This window comes from Plectrocnemia conspersa, unplaced genomic scaffold (genome assembly GCF_051122295.1).
Source record: "Plectrocnemia conspersa isolate PC_06_02 unplaced genomic scaffold, ASM5112229v1 ptg000009l, whole genome shotgun sequence".
Classification (NCBI taxonomy): Eukaryota; Metazoa; Arthropoda; class Insecta; order Trichoptera; family Polycentropodidae; genus Plectrocnemia; species Plectrocnemia conspersa.
The window spans coordinates 6,074,663-6,085,596 of record NW_028277173.1 but is presented as its reverse complement, the minus strand read 5'-3'; the positions used below and the strand labels follow the sequence as shown (position 1 = coordinate 6,085,596).

Below are 10,934 nucleotides of genomic sequence, written 5' to 3'. Positions count from 1 at the left end.
TTGTGAGTTTCATTTTTTCCCCCATCTCTCCTGTGTTCTATATTTTGCGTAATTCGAAATAGAAATTGCATTTGGTTGAAATTAGTATCTGAGAGGTTATTGGCTTATGTTCATTTGATTATTAAACTTAGGGGCCTCAGGAAAAATCCTGCTTATTTGATCACTGTTATGAATCCAATATTTTTTATGTCACATATAGTTCATTTTTCATATGCAGGTTATAATATGAATGCAAAATAAAATGTGTTCAAGAGTGAAATTTATACCACGTTTGTTGTCATGTATGTAACAATAATTTTTTTAGTTAATATGATGGAAATTCTTATGCGAATAAGAGTTATTAAAGAGCATTAACATAATTATTTCAATTCGGATTTGTTGCGCATTTTAGCAACAAGTGCTTTCAATGTCAATGTTCGATTTAGCAATGCGTAATGGTGTTTCTGCGAAACAAAACATTTATCATAGGCAAAACTATATTTTTATACTTTTTGACTCATTTATCAGTGAGCCAAGGTTAAGATATCTAAATAATCAGAACTCCACTATATAATTGAATCAGTTGATAATATTAGCATGAAAAAGGAACGAAAAATTTGATGGGAATAAACCAGTAACTATTTACAATAGTATAATATAAAACAAGTTTTGTTGTGCAACATTTCAACGAATAAAAATTGTATATCATTATTAATTTATTAGCTATCAATATTATTAATGACTAAGTTTTATGTAAATGAATATAAAACTTGATAGAATTTGGCAAATAAACTGATCATATAAAAAAAATCATAAAAACCGTTAACTCCAATCATGTTTTAAATGGCAGCCTTTCATGACATTTCGCCACACTTCTACCTGTTTTCTCCCTATGTATTTGGTCACACATTTCCCCTATATTTGCGCGTGACTCCCCAACTACTTTGCGGACCCTTGCTCTAAAAAAAACAATGCTCTATCTATGTCTTAGGATAGGGCGAGCCGAATTGTCTGGTTTACTTTTAGAAATGGGGTTTAATTTCAGAGCCATTATTATTAAAGAACGTGATCGTCCTACATTAATTTCATTACGAATGTTCACATTGTTCAATTTGGAACCCCTCACAGTTAGAGAGAAGGGCGGGGCGCAACTCATCCCATACGCCACTAGAAGGGTAGCAAAGCGCGCGAAATACCTTTGTAGCAACTTATTATGTCTCAACCAGACATAATACGTTGAGCGTATTTGATTGCCCAGTGCAATTACAGGTCACATTTCCTTGTGCATTTTGCCAGTTTCGTGACAATAACTCAGTGTGTACTGTAATGGTATCGTCAGAATTCAACAGACTAGTGGATTATATCGAGAGCATAGTATCATAATTTTTTATGCGATTTTTTGGAATATCAGTTTTGCGGAATTCTTGGCGCTTAATTTTTGCCCAACCATTGTGCATACCTCTTTCTGTTGTGAAAGATCCATATTTTCACACTTTCCAATCGATCATGAAATCAATCGTTTCTATATCGTAACAGCATTTTTTTGTTTTTGAGCTGTTTGTGCGGCACCCATATGTCGAGCTGTTTATTTTTTAAGGTAATTTTAAGCGGTTCAGATTTGTTAGATTATGCCTAATTTTGGTTCAACTAAAGTCTGCAGTTGGCCGTTATCAAACTGCCGCATCTTCAAGCCCTTCGCCCCCAGGATGAAATTTTCGTAAACATTATTACACCTTATTTTTCTTAAACTGTTAATGAACTTGAAGTGTTTTTGATGCAGGTATTGCCCTGCACCAAAACATTGTTTAGTTTACGAGCAGTATTTGTTTATGATAGGCTCGTATTTTTCGGGTCAGAATATCCGGAATAAATATTAGATGGTCAGAATTTATATTAAATGGTTAAAATTATTTTGCCAGATATTCAGAATCATTTTTTTTCAGTGAGTATTTATTACAATTCCTTGGTCAGTATTTATATTATATAATGTCAGTTTTATGTTGACAGATGCTCAGCATAATAATACGTAGAGATTATTAAGATGTTTTAGGGCCAACCTGTTTGATTGTATTTGCAACATTGTCAGATGTAAACACAACAGGCCAAGCGTGCTCTCCGCCGCAGCTCTGTCGTTATTTCATTTTCGTTCGTCGCTCTGAACATCTTCGCGTTCTACATACAATTAAATAGATTCGCTGAGAGTTATTCGTAGGGGGATCATTGTTCTGACCAACGCTCGCTCACACATAACCTGTCCAACAGTTTAGGTGCGAGCGTGATATTTTAAAGGATATTTCTAAAATAAATAATTGATTGCCCATTTATATTTAATAATGTTGATTTATGGGTTCTAACCCTAAGGGGGTGTGACTTTGCAACTAGTATGACCTCGGAAACTAGTAACGAAATTTATTGTATAATATTACATATTTGACAAATTATGGTGGGCCTATATTGTTTTTCTCCAAGCGTCGCGTCGGTGGAGAAGCTGGCGGAGGGATGATGTTCAGTGGATATTCCTCAGAGGTCTTATAGTTGTGGCAGCGGCGATGTAGTTGATGTCCGTTCCTTTACGAGCTCTGCCTCTCTCTGGCCGTCACTGACTATCTGCCCCTTCGTCACTTGGAAATGGACTTTAAGTATCATAGTTATTAAAAACTCTCTGGCGAATTAAAATCATGCAGCGACCATTCAGCCAATTATTGCACTCGTTTATTTGACCAACAAAATATGTCCACGCCTCTAGGAGTGACATTTGCTTGATGGACATCTTTCGCAGGTCGAATTGTGCAACGGGGTAAATGTTGCTTTACGTCCGGTAATAAATTGTTTCTGTGCCAGTTACGCAACAAAGAAATATTATTTTTATTTATCGGAGGGTAATTACAACGTGTTATTTCTGTTTTACATTTTCCCCTTTGGACGTAACGAGGGCTATTGTGTGATTCGCTCAGTTACACTTTTGTCACGTTCGTCCTTATTATTGTCGTGGTTACGGTGATTAATTGCGCGAGTTTCAAGAAGAACCCCCATATTGTAATATAATATTTTTTATCACACGATTGTCCTATATTTTAATTCTATATTTATTTTGGGTTTTTTATTTTGACATAAAGTTGATTCAAATTCTATTTAATTTGTCGCCTTAGTTTTTTTGGCATCGTCTTAATTGTATCTTAATTTTATTCTACTATTATCCTTGTATTATAAATTGCTATTATAATTTCAAGTTTGCTCTTCTATGAAATATTATCGTCGATAATCTGGATATTTTCCAGATTTGTATAGCATCTTAAAGGCCATATCTTCATTAACCGACCATGCGAATATTTATTCAACACTTTATGTAACTACCGTACCTTTTGATTGTTATTTTTTGTCATAACTTGATTTACTTCTGCATCGTGTAACTGAGTTGTTAACAGTAAAATTGACTTATTTTGCTAAGGCACATATGATATAAGGCCGGCCGCACATGCACGGTTTCTTGATGCGGACCCCTAATCAGGAAAACGTGCATATGGTTCTTAAGCAAAATTTTCCGTGATGCCTTTTTTTTAGCTATCTCGGCAATTTTTTTCCAAATGAACTTTGTTTTTATTTTAAAGTCCGGGGCGTTGAACATTCCCGGGCCGGCCCTGCAAAGTTATTACTTTTATCCAAAAGAGCATCAGCTAATGATACCAATGTAAAATATTTCGGTTGTTACACCTATATTAATGTCATATTGTTATTGAATCACTGCTCAAGTGAGATTGTTTATCATGTCCAGTGCTATAAATACAGTTTAGAGGCAAAACATTAAGAGAGGTAAATTTTATGACTTATTTTTCATTTAAAAGCTGCTGAAAAATGAGTTGGGATTCAGAAAATAGGGTTGATATAATAACAACTCCATAATGTGGCAATAACTTATTTTACGTTGTCGTGGTCTAAGAATTTTAATTTAATCTATTGAATATTTTTTGGCAATAGACATACGACGTAATGTACATATGTATGTATTTATTTTATAGAGGAATATTTAGAAAATAAAGATAATAATGTAGTAAAACGATGTACATTCTGTGTAAAATAAGTTGACTAGAATTTGAAAATATCTAAGAGGGATACTAAAAAAGGATCATTTCGGATTTTTTAAGGTCACCTCGGACATTTTTGTTCGTGGACAATCCTCTAAAGAAGGACGTCTAGTCAGCTTATTTGTAAGGGAAATGTTATTTTTTGTGTTAAAATAAATTAAATCAACGTATATATAGACGTTGATTTTAATCAGAGTAATTTAAAATATGTCTTATAAATTAATTTGATTTTAGGAATCGGGAAAAGGGGAGACGTCCAAATCTTGTTTGCCTGGGTTACGGAAATGATACGGGTCGGCCTTGCTTCCTTATGGTCTTTTTATTTAATACATTTTTTTTAGGTGGCTCATTAATTATTTTTCGAATCATTGAGAATATTATCTTTAGTCAAAAAGAAAGTTGCGCAAGTTTTGATTGCAAAAGTGGCTTCCGCGCATGCGTAATAGGAACAGACGGCGTCCTTTATAAGAGCGTTGCGAGCAAGCGCGCGCCGTCAGTATCCGCGACGATCGCGGAATGAGTCGTCGGCGGCGGGCGGCCGGCGGTGCGCGATGACCGCGCCGCTGTACGCGCTCGCCGGCGCGTTCCTCGTCGTTTGGATCGCGTTGTGGGCCATCCATGCGATCGCGGCGGTGGCGGCGCGCTGCCGGCTGCACCGGCCGGCCGAGCCGCCCCCCGCAGAGGCGTCCCTCCCCGGCGTCAGCGTGATCAAGCCTCTGATGGGCGCCGACGCGAACCTAGCCGGCAACCTCGAGACTTTCTTCACCATGGACTACCCCCTCTTCGAACTGCTGTTCTGCGTCGAGGACGCGAACGACCCGGCGGCGGCGGCGGTGCGCACGCTCATGCAGCGGCACCCCCAAGTGCCGGCGCAGCTGCTCGTAGGCGGCGCTAAGGTGTTTATAGTTCCAAGCCTTCCAAATTTCACTCAATTGATTTTTTTTATTTTTTTTTATTTAAAATTCATGTTCAATGTTTATTATTTTTATTTTTCACGTTCAAAGTTTTATCTTATCTCATCATTAATACTGTAGTTCAAAAAGTGCTAAACTGATAAGCCAGAACCGTGGATCCAACTCCATATTAAAAATCAGCTCCAGTTATTGAAAACTATAATGTATAGCCATCACTGATTTACAGACTGGTGTTGTCACGATGCATAGTCCCAGGAGTTGATTGTTACACTGCTGTAACACTAACGTCTGTTGCGTTACAACGCTAAATTTCATTAATAAATATATATTTAAAAATAATCATAACAGCAAACCCTGTCGCGTTTTAAGCTACTGTGACTATTAATTATTTTTATCTATTCTTGGTATAAGATTTTTTATTTACTTTATCCCCAAACCAAAGAATCAGGTCAATATAACTTAATTAGTAAATAAGTAAATATTTATTTATTTCCTGTGAACCTCTCATTGAAACATGACAGCCGTTAGCCCAATGACTTACAATTGGTAAACAAGCAAAGTTTGTAAATCAGTGATATATATTTTATTAAGTAAAGTATTATAACAATGCACAACATATCTTAATTTTATTTTAATTATTCATCCAAGAGATTTAGAATATCGATCGGAATTACATTTTTGGGGTGGAAGCAAATGAATTCTCTTGAATTTGGCCATAAATATGCATGTTATTTAATTAAAAACAATGAGTCTTAATGAAGCAGAAATATTTAAAAAAAAGTTGAAATTTGAAATATGTAATTTTAGTGAAATTATATCGGAATACATTTACACCGGTAGATATACATATATATTTTTACTAGTGAAAATATAATTTATCTGACAGATGTTAGTAAAATTATACGATTTCAACTTTTCCATATTTAGTAAAATAACATTTACATACTTATCATTATTTATTTACATGCGATGTATAAATGTTACAGTGAATGTGTATTTTTCGGTAAATTTAATTTTTTTACTAGTGAAGCCCAAATACATTCTCACCAATCGATTTATATTTCTACTAGCAAAAATATAATTTCATTGTTATGCTCTAGTGAAATTATATGCTGTTCTAAAATGTCTATGAAACTCAATTTGACAATTGCTATTCTAACCCAAACCTGAAACTAATTATAGTTTTAGAACTTTCATTAGGTCAAGTCCAAAATACAAACATAGTCAACTCATCTCTCAGGGAAAAATTGGCGGAAGAGAATATTACACTATATTTTAAAAATATGATAGCTATTTTTATCGATATTACTATGGACTTCAAAATATATTCAAACCGAATTTTGGTCAATACCGAGCGCTCCCACTGCGACGGTGATGACTTTATTGCTTTTGACGTGGATTTTTGACTTCTGAGAAGTGATATTGTTTTTTGCGCCCTCCTATTGACCAAAATTCGGTTTAGATATGCTTCATTCGATTCTCAGTAAGTCGTAATATCATTATAAAAAGTATTAATATGAATGCTAGATAACCAAGCGTTTCCACTGCTGATTTTATCGCTTTTGACGTGGTTTCTAAACAGAAAAATGCATGTCATTTAATGAAATACTATGAATCATAATGAAATGGAAAGATTAAACAGCCTTGGAAAAATCTGAAATGACATCCCTAATTATAATTATAGATAAAAATTACTAAAAAAAAAAAAACTAGGTCTCATTTGTGACTCAAACTAGTCACTAATTATTAGCTCTTAGTTTTTTTTAGTAATTGAATTAGTTTATCTATTTACAGTTTTTGCTAATCTAGAGGTTTATAATACATATTAGATTTAGATAATCTTTTAGTAGCTATGTGATATTGTTTTGAATAATAATCGTGAATATTGTGAATAGGGAAGGCCCTAAAATTGCACATTGGAGAACATCTTCTTGGGATTTGACAGATATTATTCAATTTTTATTTTAAGTAAGTAATAAAGTTGCAACTACATGTTGCACAAAAATCCAATCGTAAATATTTTAAAACTCGATAAATGATTAAAAATTCCAATTATTCAAAGCTGGTTATTGATTCATTTTTTATTTTAAATATTATTATTGTTGATTTAGATTCACTAGTTTTCAATTTTCTTATGCATTATATACTGCAACAATAATGATACTTTTAATGTTAATATATTTACATTCCATATATTGAGGAAAACACATCTCAGTTATTATTGTAGTAGTTACGCAGTAAGCTTATGTAAGGATTACTATACTTTGGTTTCATTGGAAGATATGAATTATTGTGTCATTGGATTTACATTATAGGATCCGATGATGTGAAAATATTGTCGTATCTTATTTCAACAATTTGCTTGTTTTTATTGTTGCATTGCAGTTAGCTCGGTTAACTATATAATATCTAAATATTGATGATATATTTGGAAAAAATGTTATTTGATATGTTGACAGCCAAACCTGGACGTTAACCCTTTGAACGGTATCACCTTTGAGGTAAACCGTATAGTTATATATTTACATATATAACTGAAGAAAGAACATATTTTTATACATTTGATTTAATATAAATGATTTTAATAGAAAATAATACCAAATAAATCAACATAACAAACATATTTAATAAAAAATATTGAGAGCTTCTGAATTGATATAAAAAAATCCACAAAAGTTGAAAAATGTGTAAAAAATATGTAAAATAAAGTAACGAATAATGATAGGAAAGTGTTTAATAAATTATTAAAACAGTTGTAAAATAAATTAAAGCAATAAAACGTTGAGAATCACTGATTCGTTTTTAATATAATTTACTATAAATGCAATTAAAAATAAATAATTAAATATAAACTGAAATTATTATGGAAACATATATCAAATTAACTCACTCCCAGGTGTATAATAAATTAACTCACTACACAAAGGGTTAAAATTTAAATTGTACCCCTCCCCCCATACATTATCCAAAAACGTATTTTAATATATATATATTTGGTTGCAGGAATAATAAATAAATATATAAAAAAAGTATTATTCATACTTTTTATTGGATTAGGCATTTTTCAATAATCGGTGAAGATCTCTATTGGTGAAAAGATCTTTCCACATTTCCATTATGTTCAAGAATTAAACAACATATTAAAATATTTTAAATATGTCAAAATACGGTATCATCACAAATGAGCGCTGCTTCATAAGAGCGCTTAACAAAGTAGCGTACCTTAAATGCTTGACAAAAGAGAGCACGTCATAAGAGCGCAAAAATACTTGGAGAAAATCAAGTAATGAATATTTTAATATAATTAATTAATAAGGAATTTACAAAGAATAAAAATTCATTATATATAGGCGGTGAAATTACTATTTTATGTGCCTGAGCGTAATAATGATTAAAACGATTAGTCAATGAAAACATTATTATTTATTAATTAATAAGTACATACGAAAGTATGGCCACCCATACATACGATATACATATATTTTGTACTAAAATGAAATGCTGATTTTGAATTTATCATTAAATTTGTTCTGTAATGTTTCATTAAATTAACAAATTATTATCGACTCAACTTGCAATGAATGCGTACAGTTATAGGGCAAGGTATATGGACCTTTCACGATTTTTTCTCAGAAGTCATAAAATGTAGGTAAAAATGACCCATTCCGTTATCAATGTTTGCAACGCATTCATTTTTAAAATCTCATATTTACATTAAAAAAATATTTTACAACATTAATTTTGTATATATTTTGCAACGCTACGCTAAAACAACGCTACTTTGTTAAACACTCTTATGACGCAGCGCTTATTTTACGGCGCTCACTTGATGTACGCTCTTTTGACCGGCCGCCGTCAAAATACTGTTCGGGAAACAGATTCCATTTTTGGAAAACACATTCCCACCTTGCTGGTTTTTTTTTTTTAGATTCAACCAGATGATTTTTTCGATGTTTCCTTTTCCACAAATTCTTCGACTGTGATCTTCTGGTTAAAAATAAATGTCTCATTAATAGAAGTGTTATTTTATCATTAAGATTCATTATAACTCTTCTAACTCATCCATTGGAAAAATGCCGGGCAAGTTTAATAATGTATTTCTTCAATTCAGGCAATTCTCGCTAAAGCTTATCAGCAATCAAATTGTATTGATCTCCAGGACATGTGGGATATCTCAACTCTTCTACATGTAATGTTTATAAGACGTATATTTCCTAAAATAGTAAATCGCATATATAGCTTCTAAAGTAACACAATCACAACTTCATTTTTTTAAATGAATTGTTAATTTATAACAAAAATATCTCATTGAATGCCCAAATACCAATATTTTTGAGAATAAAATACTTTATTTTTTCTAGATAGTGCATATAATTTATATACATGATAAACTTCTTGGCGACTATTGATTTTGATTTAATGTATTTTTAGACTATGACAAACAAATGGTTTAAAATGTTATTAGATTTTGCGTCTCAAATCTAAGCTTTGAAAGATTTGGTCTTCTCTGATTCAAATTAGCTTACTGGAATAAAACAATACAATTTGTACAAATAGTTCTTTCCATATTTGATTAAATATTTAAAAGAAAAGTAGATTGTATAATATGTATTTACATTAAGTAATAGTTTTATTTTTAATTCTCAGGTGGGCGTCAATCCCAAGATCAACAACATGCAGCCGGCGCTGCTGTCAGCCAGACACGAGCTCCTGCTCGTCTCGGACGCAGGTATCCGCATGAGACCGGACGCCTTGCTCGATATGGTTGCTCACATGTCTCGCGATCGAGTCGGCCTGGTGCATCAGATGCCGTTCGCCTGTGACCGCCCCGGCTTCGCCGCTACCTTCGAGAAGGTCTACTTCGGTACCGTTCAGGCGAGAATCTATCTAGCGGCCGATTTCCTGCGCATCAACTGCCACGTCGGAATGTCGTCCTTGGTGAAACGGGAGGCGCTCGACGAAATCGGAGGACTGCAAGCCTTCGGCGACTACTTAGCGGAGGACTTTTTCTTAGCAAAAGCGCTGAAAGAGCGCGGATGGCGCCTGCGCGTCTCGAGTCACCCCGCTCTTCAGAACCCCGGAGATTCGTCGCTCGCGTCGTTTTTGGCGCGACTCTCCCGTTGGGCGCAGCTCCGCGTATCGATGCTGCCCCTCACAATACTCTTCGAGCCCCTCAGCGAGTGCTTGGTGCTCGGAGTCGGCGCCGCCTGGGCTTGCCGCCTCTTCTTCGGATGGGAGCCTGGCGCCGTCTTCCTCCTGCACGCGCTCGCTTGGTTCCTCAGCGACTGGTGGCTTCTGTCCGCCACCCAGCAGGGCCCACTGCCCTTCAGCCGCTTCCACTTTGCGGTGGCGTGGTGGCTGCGAGAGGCCGTCGGTCCGTCGCTCTTCGCGCTAGCACTGTGGAAGCCTCAAGTGCGGTGGAGGAGTCGAGTGTATCGTCTCGCCTGGGGTGGCCTGGCCCAGGAGCTCAAACCCAAGGCCAAATACTGACTGTTTAGCTAGCCAATTCCTCAGTGTAAATAATGTGCGGCATTTCGAGATCCGCATCTCCAATACTCAGTATTCTGTAAGCGATTAGCTTTAAGCGGCGTCCGACGGGGGCGCCTTAGAGTTACCCGAGAGACTTTTCGTATTCGTACGAACGTTGCGGCATTACGTTTAAGGATCGATATTTATTTAAAATGTTTTATATAAGATGGCTTAATTTTATTAAAAAGAAATGTTTCGATGAAAAATAAAAAGATTCGCAAAGATACATTTGTTAATGTTTTATTTCTTCTACATAGATAGGTACGTGTAACGTCAGTTTTACATATAAACGTTCGATCTAAGAACATAAATATTTTCATAATACTTGGTTACATCTGCTGTAGTGTAAATATACAAACATTCTTCATTGCAGGTTTCTGCTATATTATAACAATATTGATTTACGTCGCTTTTACACCTATCGAAACAC

The 10,934-nt window shown here is 34.7% G+C and overlaps 1 protein-coding gene across 1 annotated transcript; it reads left to right on the top strand.

Annotated features, from left to right (window-relative positions):
• Nucleotides 1-4,553: 4,553 nt before the first annotated feature.
• Nucleotides 4,554-10,730, top strand: GlcT (ceramide glucosyltransferase). The gene is made up of 2 exons (XM_088191272.1): nucleotides 4,554-4,957; nucleotides 9,623-10,730. The coding sequence occupies exons 1-2, from the start codon at nucleotides 4,613-4,615 to the stop codon at nucleotides 10,463-10,465; spliced, it is 1,188 nt and encodes a 395-aa protein (XP_088047398.1). The 5' UTR covers nucleotides 4,554-4,612; the 3' UTR covers nucleotides 10,466-10,730.
• Nucleotides 10,731-10,934: the final 204 nt, after the last annotated feature.